The 16,802-nt window shown below is 38.4% G+C and overlaps 1 protein-coding gene across 3 annotated transcripts in view; it reads left to right on the top strand.

The window, feature by feature from the left end:
• The window catches only part of PPP1R21 (protein phosphatase 1 regulatory subunit 21), a 31,139-nt gene extending 20,332 nt beyond the window's left edge, over nt 1-10,807 (top strand). For 2 of the 3 annotated variants that reach the window (XM_002198620.6, XM_030268848.4), the window contains exons 16-22: nt 507-599; nt 1,700-1,933; nt 3,298-3,333; nt 4,459-4,575; nt 5,478-5,576; nt 7,592-7,720; nt 9,520-10,807. In XM_002198620.6, the coding sequence (XP_002198656.4) occupies nt 507-599; nt 1,700-1,933; nt 3,298-3,333; nt 4,459-4,575; nt 5,478-5,576; nt 7,592-7,720; nt 9,520-9,549 (738 nt within the window). In that variant the 3' untranslated portion in view covers nt 9,550-10,807. The remainder of the gene's footprint in view (nt 1-506; nt 600-1,699; nt 1,934-3,297; nt 3,334-4,458; nt 4,576-5,477; nt 5,577-7,591; nt 7,721-9,519) is intronic. The other variant, XM_030268849.4, reaches the window with a different exon arrangement.
• The last annotated feature ends 5,995 nt before the right edge of the window (nt 10,808-16,802 follow it).

Here is a 16,802-nt window from a genome sequence, read left to right as displayed (position 1 = left end):
AAGGAGAAGAGGGTGGCTGCTTGTTTAAATTTCCTCCTGTATTTACCAGGAATATGGAGCAAATGAAAACATATTCTTACACTTGCATTCACTGGAAGACATAGGGGAAAAAAAGAAAGGAGGTACCCTGGAGAAAATGTGCTGAACCAAAGGATTGAGTGCAGTCAGATCTCCTTATTGCCTTTATTAAAATTAAAAATTAAGTGATGTGCTTAGCAGTTGTTACTAAATCACTTTACTGCAATGTCTGTAAAGAGGACCTTAAGATGCCTTTGTTCATTAATTAAAACTCAGAGTTTTCTGAGCACTTTTTAATCAACTGTACCTTTTGGAGCAGTATTTCTTGAACTCAAACCATTTTTGCCTACTGCCCAGTAAGCACATGAAATGTGGGGGTTTTTTTCCCATAAATAAATTAAGGAAAGTAGTAAGAATATAAAAGCAGAATACATGTTCTGATCTAGTGTGTGACATGTTTTGAGAGAGTTTTTTTGATTCTTCTGCAGCCTTGTGCAGATTCAGTGCCTTATGAAGAGGCTTTAGCCAATCGCAGAGTTCTCCTGAGTTCTACAGAAAGCAGGGAAGGTCTTGCCCAACAGGTATTGCACTAACATGTATGGCAGTGTGTTTTGTAAAGGTAAACTTCTGTCAAAGTCTCCACATTTATGTCTGTGGTCATTTGTAGGTATATATGAATATGCTGAACCTTAAAATTGGACTGTAGATGTCTTGTAGAGATTTGAAAGTAAAACCCTTGTCAGGCTGGATTATCTGCAGGATGCACATGTAGGTAGATACAGGAGCCAGGATTATGCCATTGATATCTTCATTTGGAAATACAAGAAGTCAGGTAATGCAAAATATAGACAGGAATAAGGCATGCTGAAGGATTAATTTTTAATGTTGTGTACTGATTTGAATCCTCTTTTGGACTATGCAGGAATTATTTGCACTGGCTAAGCATTGATTTTTCTTCTCAGTTAGAGTAATAGATTAGAGTTTCCATCTTCTGGTATGCATATATATATTTTTTTTTCCCTGGAAGGTGAAGCAGGGTTGGTAACATGGTATTTAAAAGGCCTATACAGTTTGTCTACTGCTTCATGTGAATGAAAATAACTAATTAATACTTACACTTCTTTATTAGCTTGTATACTCAGCCTGGGCTTGACTCATTGTTATTGAACTGTTACAGAAGCAAATACTTTGGTTTTTTTTTTTTTGGTAGTTAACAATATTCTAAGTGTATTAGTAAGAGTCAAATTAATTTCAGCAGAAACATGCAGTGATTAGATGTGTTCTGTTCCGTAGTTGTTTTCTTACCTGGACAAAGTGGGTGATTCTGTCTGTGAGGTGGGGCAGCTGGGAGGGGACAGTTTGTCTTTCTAGCATAGAAAAAGATAGTGCCAAGTACACATCTTTCAAGTTTTTATAAAATTCTTCCCTGCTTTGGTTTTTCACCTAGTATGTTGCGAGTTTTATAAACTGTGCATGTTTCAAACTAATTAAATAATGTGGCCATTTTTGGCAAAGAACCACAGCTAAGCACAGAGCTCAGAACACTGGTTGTTTACCTGCTGCACTTTGTTAGCTCACTTGTGTAATGGCTTAAAATAATATTGCCCTCAAACATTTCCTGTGTGTGGGTTTTTTCCTCCCTGGGTTCAATAACCTGGACTGTAAACTTTCCCTCCTAAAGGTCCAGCAGAGTTTGGAGAAAATTGCAAAACTCGAACAAGAAAAGGAACACTGGATGTTGGAGGCTCAGCTAGCTAAAATTAAGCTAGAGAAAGAAAACCAAAAACTGAAGAACTCTCTTAGTGGACATTTAACTGAAACTATCCAGGAGCGTTCAGTTTTGCCAAATATAGCAGAACAAAGGAAGGAAACCACAGAAAAGAGTCTGAGGGAACCTATTAAGAGCACCAGTCTGGTAAGTGACCTTTCCCTTCAATAGAGAAAAATCCACTTGCTTTAGTAGCAGTGCTGTTTGATCAATGGAACACTAAAAATGAAAGCCTTTTGACTGTATTGAAAAGCATTCACTCTTGGGGTTCTTGTATTTGCAAAGCTGCTTGCAAATTCTTTCTGCAGAGTTTGGCACTTCTTGGATTTTGAGACTTTTGTTCACTGTCTTTAGTATTGTGAAGATATTTTTGTAGTTCTGTCCTAGTGTAACTGATGGGGAAGTAATAAGTGCTTAACCTCCTGATTTGTCTGTAGTTAGGAAACCGTGCAAGTAGTGTGTATCTCAGGTTGGGCCTGTGTTTCCAATACTTTTATTCATCTCTAGGTATGTTAAAGCAAATGGAAGTAAGTAGGTAGTGTTTGTAAATGGGTTTGAAGACTTATTGGTATTTGGGTCAATTTGTATTCAGCAATGCTTTTGGATGTAGCATGCATTCTTTTCTTGCTCTTCTGTGTTGGTAAATGGCTTTTTCCTGTTTACTAACATATTTTAAATGAATTGGCCTTTCCTCTGAATTCCACTTTTGAAGTGGCATAGTGGTATTAACAGGAATGTCATCTGTAAGAAATAATAAATCCACTCAGATTCAATAGAGTTCTCTATTTTTTTTTTTTTTTTTGTCCTTCCCACTTTCCTGCTCCAGGATAAACGTAACCACTACATTGTTTTGAAATTCCCAATTTTGAAGTACACTGGCATCATAAGTTTTTGATCCTCTATTTGATTCCTTAGGAATTTGATGAGAATGTTAGTCACATATTGTCAACATATTGTATGAATGTTTCCCATAAACATGAATCTCTAGTCCTATTTAGATCAAGGGGAAAAAAGCCCCTTTGATTCTCTGGGAAGATCTCCTTTCATGAAACCAGCTTACACTGCTCCTGTAGAGTTTTGTCAGTGCTTACTAGTCAGAGGGGAAAGGAAGGAATTTGGAAGATATTCAAGAAATCCAGGTTGACTTTCCTTCCTCTTAAACATGACAGGTGATGTTTCAGTGTGCTAATGGGGCTCTGAATTAGTTTCATATGATCAAGCAGTTGCATAACCATAGGAGCCCAGCTGCATCTTGTTGCTTTTATTGCCTTTTCCCTGTGTACCTCCTAAGACAGGAGATATATTTTTGAGAGTTGGTGTCAGGTTTAATTCTGTTCAAGGCACTCATTGACCACTCTTATGTTACAGGTGGAAGTACTTAAACTCGGTTTCAGTTTGAATGGTTGCAAGATTGTTCTAATTCAAAGTCCTTCTATGACTGAAACCAAAATGCAGCTATGGTATCTATATTTTTGCAGTTCTCATTAAGTATATTTTCTTCCTTGTTCTAGATTGGAATGTTGACTGTAACTACTGATAATGAAAAGGTAATCTGTTTTAAACATTAGTAAAGTCCATCTGTTAAATACTTCAATTCTGATTCTGCTAAACTTACTCCACAGGTTTAATTACCAAGGATACTCCTGTATAATGGCACAAGTTGATGCTGTAGTCTATATACTAAAAGGTCAAATTTCTGAAATCCATGTGTTCTTAAATTTTCTTCTTCTGTTAATGAACTGTATTTGGCCCATGTAAGCATTTTGGAGTAGTGTGAACTGGAGTTCAGGGTATGCTCCCTGTAATTTGAGGAGGGCACTTGTCTGTCTGTAGCCCAAACTATCCCAAGCCTCAATTCTTAACCCTGGAGAAAGGGCTCAAGCTGCATATAAGACCCTGGCTGCAGTGCCTGGGCTACAAAGCAGAGGTCACACTGAAACAAACCTTGAACCAGCCCTCAGACTAAATGTTAACTCTTTATTTAGCCCTGCTATGAGTCAGGTTCACTGCTTTCCCTTTTCTGATATCACAGGAAACTGATGTGTAGTTTACTTCACTCCTCGTTGCCTTCTGAAAGTGTGATTAAAAAGAGGTAGGGGGCTAGATAATAACTGATACAAGTCCTTAAAGGCTTCTGCACAGTGCTGAACTTGAAGTTAATGACAAATCATGTGAAAGCTGACTCCAGTGGGTTAGTCTGCAAACTATTGAGTTGTTGGGCTTTTTTGTTTTTTATTTTCTTTTTTAATTTCAAATATCTAAAGAAACTTCTGGGACGTGCAACATTAGTAATGGTTATGACTTTTGTATGCTTCTGAAATACAGTAATATAAAAGAATTCTTCCTTTTGGGAAGAGACAGTAAGTTTTGATGAAGGTGAAAGCTGTTCACTTCTGCAGTGGATTTTGATCTTCATCAGACACTTGATATATCAAAGCCAGTTAAATTCTTACCTCTTCAGTCAGCTCCATGTCCTGAAAGGAGATTAGGAGTCCCCATCAGAGTGACAAATTGCAATGTGGCCTACTGTAATTAATCTGTTGTGTTTGGGGAATTTGATACTTTTTTATCAGAAGGAAAGAAGGAAAAAAGTCTGTATAGAGGCAATGTTGGGATTTAGGTATTCAGTCTACTAAACATAAACGTTATCTGCTTAAATTTTTCTTTGCCAGGCTCCAGATGTTGAGTCTCGTGAAGACCTGATAAAAACTCACTACATGGCCAGGATAGCAGAGCTGACCTCTCACCTGCAGCTTGCTGACAGCAAATCAGTGCACTTCCATGCTGAGGTGAGCATGCAGGCAAGGACAGTAAATCTCTTTTTGAACTTCCCACAGCCAAGTGCTGTGATAGTGAGTTTCAATACATAGAGCATGATGTTTTATCAAAATCTGTTCCTGGAATTGTGGTCTGGCTTGCAGATATTGTAAAAACATATTGTAAAAGAACTTTTTATGTTTAATAAACCCTTTGGTAGCCTTGTCTTGGCTGTATTAAGAGGTATTATGTGTGTCATGTATAGATTTGTTCACATAAGCTGAAACAGCTGGCTTTAGTTACCAAGGAAGTTTTGACTTACTTTTATAGTGATGCTGATGTCATTCAAAAATATTTGAGTGCATTATGAAGTGATGGAAACAGCTCTCCTGAGAAAATTGTCTCTTAGGCATAAGTTATACTGCAAGAATGAACAAGATGATTCATTGTATCTATGGTTTCCCTCTCATTTCAAGTCATGAGGGAACTTTTCTTGAAAGTAGTGACTGTTTCAATTTGTGTAGTAAATGATGTGCAATACACTAAAGCACCAGGTTAACAGAGCAAATCCTCTTAAATATTTTTTTTAATGGAAGATGACATAGTGTGGAGGAACCATCTTTTCTGTGATATTTGAGCCTTATATGAAGTGTGTTGTTTGAATGGCTTTTTACTTATGGGAAGTTTTGTAGCAGTTCTGTAAAAAATACAATGTTTACAGGATTGGCAATATAGTAGCTCTGTAAAATGAAACATTTAATCTTAACTGTTCAATTACCTCTGCATTTAAAAATATGCACAAGCTCTGAGTTTCTTGAAACCCAAGTATTACACAAAGATGGAGAAGTCCAAAGCAAGCACTTAAGGATGCCACAAGGCAATACCATGGAAGTGACTTTTGTCCCTTGTACCCTCCCTGTCCTGTTCTTGGTAGTGTCGAGCACTTGCCAAAAGACTTTCTCTGGCAGAGAAATCCAAGGAATCGCTCACAGAAGAGTTGAAGCTTGCCAGTCAAAACATCACCAGATTACAGGCAAGTAAATTGTTCTTGAATGTAATAGGTGCATTTTGTAATCACATATAAGGGGAAGTTGGAGCAGAAAAATTACAACCATCTAGCCTGGCCATGCCATTACTAGGTCCTGAGTTGTGGAATATAAAAACTCTAGTGGTATGTAGAGAAGAGCTTTAAATAATACACTTTAAATCCCAGGTATAAAGTGGAAGTGGAACATGCTTCCAAGAAAAGGTTATAATGACTAAACCTGTGCGTTTTAGCACATTTGATGTCGAGGATTTTAATGAAAATGACAGAGTTGTAATGTCAAAAGGAGTGGTGGTTTGACTGATTTCAGATGAAACAAGGAATTCTTAATAGTTTCTTGCACCTGTGTCTGGAAGATTTAAAGAATGCCAGGTTGATTTGGATTTTTTTAAATATAGATACCGTAATATTAAGCAAAGATAGTTTTGGGGTAATCTTTAAGAAACTGTTGTTAACAAAAATCAACTCTTACACCTGTGAGTGTCCTGTCCCTTTGTCCTTCTCCTCCACACAACTGAGAAAGAAGCCAGTAGTACAATAAAGTATAAATAATTACACAATTCATAAATTCCTCTAGTGTTTTCTTTACACTTAGTTCATATCATTATTGTTCATCTGTCTGTGATAGTGAGTACCAAAATTACTCCATAGAGGCTGTGAATATAACGTTAGAAGCTTTGAGCTGTTGTGCCTGTAAACAATCCTTTTTAAACACTTTTTTTATTTGTTCCTTTAAGAAATTCCACAATTGATGTTGAACTTGGCATGAAATGTTGATTTCCAACTGCATATTAAACTTCCTAGGAAAAGATAGCAGGCACACACCATTTATATGTTTAGTAGTCTGCATAGTACTGAATAATAGACTTGTTTATGTTGGAAGGGTCCTCTGAAGGTGATTTGTCCCCCTCCTTTGGTCAGAGCAGAGGGTTCAGATCAAGCTGTGGAACTGGTTATTTCCTATACAGCCATGCTGGTCTTCTGCCACAGTCACTCTATGTCTTAGGCATTGGATTGTTCCCTGTTCATTCAGCTTTCCTGGGCCCCTGTAACTTCCAGGGCAGTTTTGCCTGGGACCTTTCCAAGCAGACCTTGAAAGAAGCCAGAATCTACTCCTCTTCAGTCTAGGGTTGCTGTAATTCTAGTATTCATCTTGCTTCCCTCAGGATCCTGAATGCCACTAACTCATGGTAGCTGCAGCCAAGGCTGCCATTGGCTTTCACATCCCTGACCAGCTTTTCCTTGTTTGTGAGTAGCAGGTCCAGCAGAGAGCATCTCTTGCTCCCACTGATCACTGGTATCAAGTAGTTCTATGCCACATTCAAGACAACTCTTTTAGTTGATTGTGTTCCACCTTGCTGCCCTTCCAGGATGTGTCTGAGTAGTTAAATGAGGATCAGGGTCTGTGGGTGGGAGATTCTTATCTGCTTGCAGCAGATGCCTGTCATATCACCCTGTTGTTTTCTTACTTAGGAGATTTATTAGTCTTCAAGCCACTTCTTCACACAGAGCATGATTTCTCCCCTTTTGTCCTTCCTAAAGTGTGTTTATCCCTTCATTGCTGTGTTGTAGTCATGCACACTATCCCCCCATGTCTCTGTAATCCCAGAGAGATCATAGCTTTCTCTAGCTGCCTGTGGAGTGTGGTTCCTTCAGCTTTGGATGCCATGTGTGTTCTGTACAGACCATGCTTTAACCCTATAAACATTACTTGTTTCCTGGCTGGAAGCAGTGGTGGAAAACTTAGCTGTTACTCTTATGTAAGCCATAAAAAGAGGGGGGAAATCTAAAGGAAATAACACAAAAATAAAGGGAACAAACCATGCATAGGACTTCAGGTAAAAGAAAATAGCTGCTGACTTCCTTACATAAAACAGGTGGTTTTTAGCTGAATTGCACACACTTGGCATCAAAAGTGGAGCTTACTAGGTGGAAGTGTGCTGCTTTGCCAGGTATCACTAATACTGAGCCAGGGCCTCTGGTTATTTTAATTTTTCCTTTAGGATGAGTTGATGACAACAAAGAGGAGCTACGAGGACCAGTTAAGCATGATGAGTGACCATCTGTGCAGTATGAATGAAACCCTGACTAAGCAAAGGGAAGAGATTGATACACTAAAGATGACCAGTAAGGTGAGCTGGCAGTGCTGGCACAGGGCCCTGGCTGCAGCTGCGGGTGGGAGGGTCACATCTGCTGTTCCTGCAGCACTGCCCCTGGACAAACCAGCTCACAAGTTGCAATTCTTACTCTGAGCCAGATGGAAAGTAAACTCCAAAGTTGCTCCTTCAGGTTTCAGTCAAGAAAAGGATTCTTGCTAAACATACATGTGGGAAAGAACAAGCTCTTCATGTCACTGCTTCACATTGGGCTCTCAAAGTGTACCCTGTGATGGCAGATCATACCATTTTTTTGTTCTGATGTGGTGAAAATGGAGCTGTTTGTAAATCCAGCTGTTGAGGCTGGGTGCTTATGATGTAGTTCTGCGTAGAAGTGTCCCTTCTACACACATTTTGGTTGCAGCATACTCTGTCCTTGGCAGCTGGTCTCTCTCTGTATTTCCATGTTTTAGCTTGTCTGTCCCTCATGTAGGAATGAAAAAGTAGCTACTTGTATTCTTCTGTGAGCTTGAAATGCTCACTTAAATTCTTTACCAGGCAAGGAATCTACCCACTTGTCAGAAACAGATTTTTAACTTACCTAATGATGAAAAATACAGAAGTCTGCTTTTTTGAACAGCTAGTGTTTAAACCATGATATATCATATTCTGATGCTTCTAGGGAGGAACAGATGTTGTGAAGGCCTTTGTCCTTCACTTGACTGACTCTGAAACAAAATAAATTATCATTATTCTGCGTATTTCTGGGATGCATGGAAGCAGGTATCACTGAAGGATTAAAAAAGTAAAAATAATTTTAAAAATTCCATGTTCTGATTAAATATCCCATGATGATGATTTTTATTTTTTAGAGTAACATCTTCCCCCTGCTTTTCTTCAGATTTATGAGTGTTTTAATGTGGCATTGTAGACTTTAAAATTACTTTGTGGTGTAAAAGCCACTGTGTTTCCAGGAGGAAGCTCTTGGCTGCATACTGACCATAGCACTTCATGCTTTTATAAAATGTTTTCTGAAATTTCTCACTTGCCATACTTCTAATACTTGAATTGGTAATCTATCTGTAAGGACCTCAGAATCTCACAACAGAAGCCACACAGGTTTTCAGATATTACCAAATGTAGAAGGAGATTCAGCTGAAATGCAGTTAAAGCCTTTATCACTTGGAGAGAGTTGCTGCTTAGATTCAAAACAAATGTTATCTTCAGGAAATAGGTCGACTGAGATTTGCCAGCAAGTAACTTGCACAAAACTTTATTTTAAGCTGCACATTTCCTTTGTGGAATTACTGAAGGTCAAATGTGAGTTGGCTAGCTGTGGAACAAACTCTATTCTGAACTAGGAATAATCTGTACAACCTGAATTAAAATAAAACTAATTTTGGAAAAAAAACCAATATGGTGGGGGATTGATTTTTAATTTGATGCAATTATTTTATAAGAAGTTATGTGGACTAGCACCTGAAGTGAATTATGATTTGACTTGCCTTCACTGTCCTTACAATATTAGTGGTGTTAATACAATTTAATGTCTTGGAATGTCCCTCAAATGTCTTTTACAAGTTTCAGTTGTAGTGAGGCACTGTTGTGCTTATTTCAGATATCTGGTACTTGCCGCTGTTGTGCTTATAGAAATAGAGAATTTTCAGAGCAAATGGTTATAATCTGTCAAACTTAGTCTGTGGAGTGTTTATTTTCAGTCTGACTTTGCCTTGTTTGCTGTAGGCATAAATTATCAGACATCAGATTTTGTATGTTACCTGTCTAGATTTCCTTACATGAATGATAATGTTCTCTTTGCTTGTGTCTTGTTGCAGGGAAATTCTAAAAAGAACAAAAATCGATAGTTTACAGCTGAGTCTCTGGGAGCTGCTGCTGCACAGGATGCAGATAGTGACCATTCATTATCCAGTTCCAGGAAGCTGAGGCTGGTGTTGGGTTTAGTAAAAACTGAGTTGGTGCTGTAAATGGCTTGAAAATATTTAGTACTTGTAACAGATAAAACAGAACTTAATGTTGGCTCTAAACCAGAAAATACACACTCTGTGGATAATTTATATAGTAATTACCTTCAGTTTTTACTGTGCACTTTTTAAAACCAGGTTTTGATTTCATGTAACAACTTCAGATTTTGTATATTTTCAGATACGTTTCTGCGTTAACAAATTTGGATCGGTGCAGTAGGTGTCTGTTTTTGAGTTCTGCATTTAATGGTCAGCACATGTACATTCCATTACTTGTTAATAACAGTTTAAAAATGAGTTTGGAGACTATTTTTGGCCATGCAATCTGTGCAGTTACTGTAAATGTAATATTCCTGTTCTCAGACCTCTAGAATTAATTGGAATTGTGGCTTGAAATAATTTTTACAAATTCATTGAGTAAATGGGATCATTGTTAAACTGCAACAGTGGAAACCTTTCCTGCTTGTATTTGGCACTTTGGATTTTGAGGTAAAGAGCACAAATGGCTGAATTGGGCTACTTCAGTGAAATTGCTTTAAGCCATTTCTGTAACATTTTGTTTACACATGTATGTATATATATATTGGTTGAAATAGCTGTTTAAGGCTAGAGGAAAATGTGATTGTCCTTTGCCCCAGAAGAGTGAAACAATGTGTGTAGAATAGATCAGCTTACTGTGCTCTCTTACAGTAAAGAAGAATATGAAATATGTAGAAGATTTAAGCACTCAATTTGCAAAAGGTCTTCATGGAATTGAGCTGTGATGGATTCACTGAGGGGATGCACATGGCTTTTCCTATGTTTTCAGAACTTTGTGAACTTTAGACCTCTCCTAAGTTTTTTTTTTTTGGTTGGTTTTTTTTTTTTTTCAAGTGAAGTTTAATATCACAAGTTTTCACAGAATTGATTTGTTGTTGGGGGGGGTGGGGTTTGTTGGTTTTGCATTGAATTTTTGTTTGGTTGGTTTTTTGGGGTGTTTTGTTTTTAAATCAGATGCTGTGCTGCTCCACACTTTCCCATCAGTCTTCTGTTCCATAATTTCCATTATGGCACTTATTTGTCCCATGGGGGTTTACTCTGATATCAGATGTGCTGAAATGTATTATCAGTATGTAATAATAAAATCAACCACATGAAACCAGCTTGACTTTTTCCTTGCTTCTGGCTGTGCCCAGGCTGCAGAGTGTGACATTGTGATGGGATGTTCCAGCTGTTGCTAGTGGAGTAGTTACACCAGACTAGGTGCTCCCAGTGCTTCTCTATGTTCTGATAGATTTTTCTTTTCAGAAATGCAAAATAGAAGTGGTTGAGATGGGGAGAGCATGCAGGTTTTGTTACTGATGTTGAAGTAAGAACTATGTGCTGGTGCTAATGAGGGTTGGGAAATGTTGGCTTTTTCTCCAGCTGTTTTATGGAAGCAGATACAGCTTCAACAGTTAGTTTCAGTTAGGGTTTGGAATTGCTTTCTTCCAATTCTTTTGAAGCTGCCTTTTCTGAGGACTTTCAACTTGCACTGAAAGTACTAGTCCAGTTATTTTAATTCTCTGAATCAAATGACTGAACTGATACAACTTCTACCAATAGTACTTTTCATAGGCTGCTGCCTTTAGAAAAAGCTTTGGCTTAGGCCATTTTTTACATGTCTGAATAAAAATAGTGTGTGTTTAGAACTTGCATTAAAAAATCAAATGCATGTTCAGAGTATACCCCAATATCCAAGATGGGAGTCCTGTAGAATGTACAGGCATTTAGGTACAATTCCAATGTACATCATTTTTTCTTTGCAGTGTTGTTTGGAAATGTATTTGGGTGTCCTCCTCACCAAGCAATAACCATGCTCAAGAAGAGACAATTCTGATCACCTAAGCTGCCTTCAGTTTTTTAAGTAAATGTTTCGAGTAAGTTCTAGACAACTCTAAATTATCAATACCCAAAAATAAAATCTGGCAAAAGAAACTTAAATCAGTATTTTGGATACTGCTGTAGTAGTGTTGTAAGGGGCCACAGGATGTTACACTGAAGTCAGTGGCATTAGAAACTGGATCAAGTGGAAACACCAACTCCTTGTGTTTATTATCTGCTGACCAGGTGATGCTGAATCTTCCTCAATATCTCAAATGCTGTTAAATGTCAAAATGACTATAGCACAAGGCTTTGCTGTTAAAAAACCTGAAGACTTGTTTCAACACTGCAGCTAAAAGTATTCATCTTTGAGGCAAAGTTTTCCAGAAAAATTATTTTGAACTACTTTGTTTGCAATGGTTACGTGCAGAGTATAATGCAATGTGCAAAATCTGGGCAAGGAAATTTTACTAACAGAATTAATCTTCAAAAATGTACAGTGTGAATGTTTGCCTTCGAGGTGGTTAACTGGGGAAACCAGTGAGAAAGTGTTGCAAAGTGTAAAAACCTTCAGCACAATACAGTGTAAAACCAGGGTTAAAGAAAAGCCTGAATGTCAGTTACCTTTTTTAATGGCAGTTCACTATGACACACAAGTTTTAAAGCATTTTTGAGTGCTTAATAATTTCTCCATAATGTTGGATGCCTCATGAATAATCTCTCATTCTCAGGTTTAAGTGGCTAATTCAGAAACCACTATTTTAATGGTTTAAATTGGATTTTCAAAAAATTTTTAAAGCTGTACTAACACATTAAAGGCTTTCAAAATATTCAGCTGTCCTAGATTTCTGAAAGCACATCCCCAGTAACTATTCTGGTGTTTGAAAGAAATATTTGCTGTAATCAGGCATTAATTTAACTTCAAGACTGCCCTCTTAAGAACCACTGCTTCATCAGTTTGGAACTGCCCAAGAAGCACCAAAGCCATTGTTTGTTTTAAAAGGCCTTAAGCTCCTGGAGGTCAGAGGTTTCCCTGCCTGAAAGCTTAACTTCTAAACCAGAAATTTTAGGCTGGTGTCATAAACTGTGCAAGGGTGCATCTCATTGCTGTTTGAACAATGATTATTTTTACTTGCTACAGCTATGATTTAAACATCAGTCAGCTGAAGTGTTGGTTTAAAGTTGGTGGTATTTGTCATGTCTCGTGTTAATCCCTTCACCTTCATTCTGAACCAGTTCAACATTTCATGGTGATGAAATGTGCCAGATCTTCTTGATGCATGTGAAATATCCAGGCTAGAACAGTTTGTTTTCCTACCTTTGGCCATTTATATGGTTATTTTCCCTTTCTCCCAAGCAAGCTTGATTTCTAATTTGTATTTATAATCCTGCTGCTCTACCTTCCCTTGCTGGCAGGTGAAGGTTTGGTGTGAAGGTCTTTGGCCCAGCATGTTTCCTGGATGCTGATTTCACTGTTCAACAGTGCTTCCTATGGCTCCAAGACACAGATCTGCTCTGACGTGCAAGACATCAATTGCAAACAGGAAAGGAAATAAACTTTGTATCCACATAGTGCCTAGCAGGAGAAGGGAGAAGTTACTTATTAGCTGGGCTGAGCAGTGTGGAGGCAGCGTTGTTTTTTTTTGTTTTTTTTTTTTTGGTTAATAGTGTAAATCCAATGATAAATTAAACTTTGGAGAACCATCTGGCCCTGTAAATTGGGCAAACCTGTTGTTTAATACAGTCTGTATGTAAGGTAATTTGAGAGCTCTATCTTAGCAACAGTGGGGTCATAATAAAAACAAAGCTTAGTGCAGTAAAAAATTGTAATTGCTGCCAGAGGTCTGATTACTTCCTCCCACGAAGGCTGGATGCTGCTCTAAGAATGCTTGTTGTGTTTTACTCTGCCTTTTCTGCCTCTGTCACTACCTGCAGTACTGCTTGGCTGCGAATTCAATCCATGTTTGTTTAGAGGGCATTTTTGCCCAAATTCCGGAATATTTATTTTAATCACAGAGTTAAAAACTTTAAGTGCATTTGTGCCTGCAGCGCTGCCAGCTTGATTACTGAGGGGGTCAGAGAAGAGCTTTGGGGGACCTTTGTAAGGCAGGGCTGGAGCTGTGAACTGCAGCGCATGGAAACTCGCCTGGGGCAGCTCTCATTGTCTGCCTCTGCTGTGTGTGCAGGCAGCTTTAGACACGTCAGTGCTCATTCAGAATCAGCCAGCTCCTTACAGAGGCAAATATTCCAATTGATACAATGCTGAGCTGCAAAAGAACCAAGTGTGTGATTCTCCTTGGGCTGAATCTGCAGGGCAAGGCACCCCACTAACAGCCCGAAAAGAATTCTGGTTATAAACATCTTACATGGGAATTGCAGATAGCAGTAGAAAGTATAATTTATCTGTTTTAGCACTGATTCCCCCTGTGAGTCCAAAACTTTCTAAGCTGATGAGGTCTTAACTAATGAAGAAGCCTTTGAACCCCAGGCCTCGAGTCAAAACTGTAGTTATGGTCTGCCGTCAGCAACACAGAGAAGAATTAAACCCACAAAGCTTGAGTCCAGGTGATTTCCAGTTATTTTAGGCACTAGGGATTATTTAATGACTTTTCTTGGAATCTAGTCAATGGTGGCATGTAGCTCCTTGCAGGCTCTGTCTGTATCAAGTCCTTTGGCTCTGAAATGAGTGTGAGAGCACCTTACACTGCCATACACTCCCCTTTCTGCACCCTCATCCTTGCCTGCTCTCCCTTAAAGCTTCAACTTTCTTTTCCCTTGGATTTAAAAGTCTTCAGTTTGTGCTTGAATAGTGAATGCAGAATGCTGTATCCAAGAAAGATTATTTTAATGAAGTTATGAGCTTGAAAAGGTCAGAACTGAGAATTTCAGTGCAGTTTCATTAACTGCAGCCCTTGGCACAGGGAACAGACGCAATCCTGGAACTGGTGCTGCAGCTCTTCTGTGCCTTGTACTTAGGGACTTTCAAGTTGTCTGTAGCATGTGTGGGGCTGGACAGGAAATTTGAACCTGGAGAGGGAACAACCAACTTGACCAAAAATTTCTTTTGAATTTTGGAAAGTCTGGTTTATTTTTAGTCCAAACAAGCAGGCAAGAACAAGTTTATCTTAGATTATTGCTCTAGCCCACAAGGGCAGGAACATTTGAAACCAACAAAGACTCAAGTTCTCACAAAAAGGACATCAATATGCTAAATTTCTATAACGAATTTATATCTAATAAATATATGTCATTTAAATAGTGAATATACTAAACTTGTACGTTTTTAATAGCAATGTATTCAGTGAAAGATAGATTCATTTAAAGTGAGGAGATTTTGACTTTTCAAAACAAAATGCATCTTAGTTAAGATGAACTTTTGCAGAAATTTCTTGCTAAAATAAAAGCAAAACAATAGAGGAAAGAGTTAAAATAAGACTAGAAATAAGTGGTTTTCTGTCTCTATTTACAAATATTTGGTTTTAGCCAGATATGAACTGACAGGTTTCACTTTTGAGGAAATAGTCATAGACAGTAAATGTTTTATAAACAGGCAAACACTGCAAATCTTGTTAAGATCAATTTAAATATAGTCAGCAATGCAAACTGAATTTGTTAGTGTTGTAAAATGTTGAATGAATTTTATAACTGTCTCTAGCAACATATAATACTATATCTTTATGTGAAATGCTCTTCAAATTGTATTTACAGTAGAAATAACTTTTAATAGTTGTAATTTGTTCTGCATCTTCTATTCATCAAAGCCAAATTATTTTAAGGAATTTTAAATCTCAAAATCTATCAGGCTTGTTTATTTTTTTTGGTTTTTTTTTTTTTTTTTTTTTGCTCTAATGCTTGAGTTTATATTGCACTGAATTATTTTGGAAGAGAAAATGATAGCTGAAAATACTGGAGAAGAATAGTCTTGTCTTGAAAATGTATACACTTGTCTCAGCAAAGGAAAATCTGATCTATTTTTAGATATGCATGCCTTGATAAGGAGATATGAGAAATTAATACCCTTCCCACTTGAAAACAATTAGGAAGAGCTAATGTGGAAGCTGAACAGGAAAAAAAGACAAGATTTCATTGAATGTTGTGCAGGAGTATATGAGAATTTGAAGGCCTCATTTTGGAAAAACAGGAGGTATTGATCCACTGGTTCCCTCTGCTAAGAGGTCAAGTGTGTCCTGGGAGAAGACAGAAGATTGAATTGTTTATGGAAGACACAATTTTTATGGAAATACAAATTTGACACCAGGCCTGGATTTCAAGGGCAGAAAACTTACAGGGATGGAATTCCCAAGGGAAGAGCTTGGGATGAGGTTCTGGCACTTCCAGGGCTGCCTGGCTGGGAGGAGGGAGGCAGGTGGAGCTTCCTAACCCTGTTCTCTGAGCCTGGAGACCTCAGTCTGGCAGTGCTCAGAAAAGGCCTTCAAGGAGACAAGAATGTGACAAGTCACTGGTTAAATTATGGTGAAAAAGTTCCCTGCTAAATTTGGCACTGGATTTTTTAAAAATCAAGAAAACTAATGCAGAACTTTTTAAACCACGATTGGCCAATGTTCATCCTAGGGCAATTTGTGTAATAGTGTTAAGCTTATAAAACAATTTATTTGTAGGGAAAACTGTACTGAACACTTCTATTGCAAAGGCAGACAGAGCCTGAATAGTATTCCCCATGCATAAAACAAAGAGGTAGGATTGCTTCATTTTCACAGAAAACATTACAGAGGAGATAAATGGGACCAAAAAAACCTCCCAGTTTGCAGAAGGAGGTCCTTCCTTATTAAAATACAATTTTTAATATTAAAAGTTTAACCACTGGAAAGCAGTGGCACTGAAACAGATGTATAATGCTTCACAAAGAATTTTGGATGGAATACACAAGAAACTGGAGCTCGCTGCTCTAAGTGAGCTGTGCCTGCTACTTGAAAGCCTTTCAGACGGGCACTTTGGGTGCCTGCAGTCCCTGGCAGCGCTGCTGCGTGTCTCTGGGGACCCTCTGGAGGGTTTTATAGGTGCTTTCCCCCTCTTCATCCTCCTCATCCAATCCATGTGTTCTGGCCTTTCGGGAGCAGCCTTTCTGCACCCCCGCTAGGTGCACACCGAGGCGGGTGGATAAGAAGGACTTTGAAGGTAACACAGCTGTACAATCCTGTTGGTTATTCAGACATTTCCCAAGCCTCGGAGGATCTCCTGTCCCCGGAGAAGCGATACCCGCGCTGGCTGCCCGGGGGTGCCGTGCTTGTCCCCGGGGTGCTGTGCCTGTACCGGGGGTGCTTGTGCCTGTCCCG

This window comes from Taeniopygia guttata, chromosome 3 (assembly GCF_048771995.1).
Source record: "Taeniopygia guttata chromosome 3, bTaeGut7.mat, whole genome shotgun sequence".
In the NCBI taxonomy this organism is placed as follows: Eukaryota; Metazoa; Chordata; class Aves; order Passeriformes; family Estrildidae; genus Taeniopygia; species Taeniopygia guttata.
The sequence above is the reverse complement of the archived record's forward strand: the minus strand, read 5'-3'. Positions and strand labels throughout refer to the sequence as shown.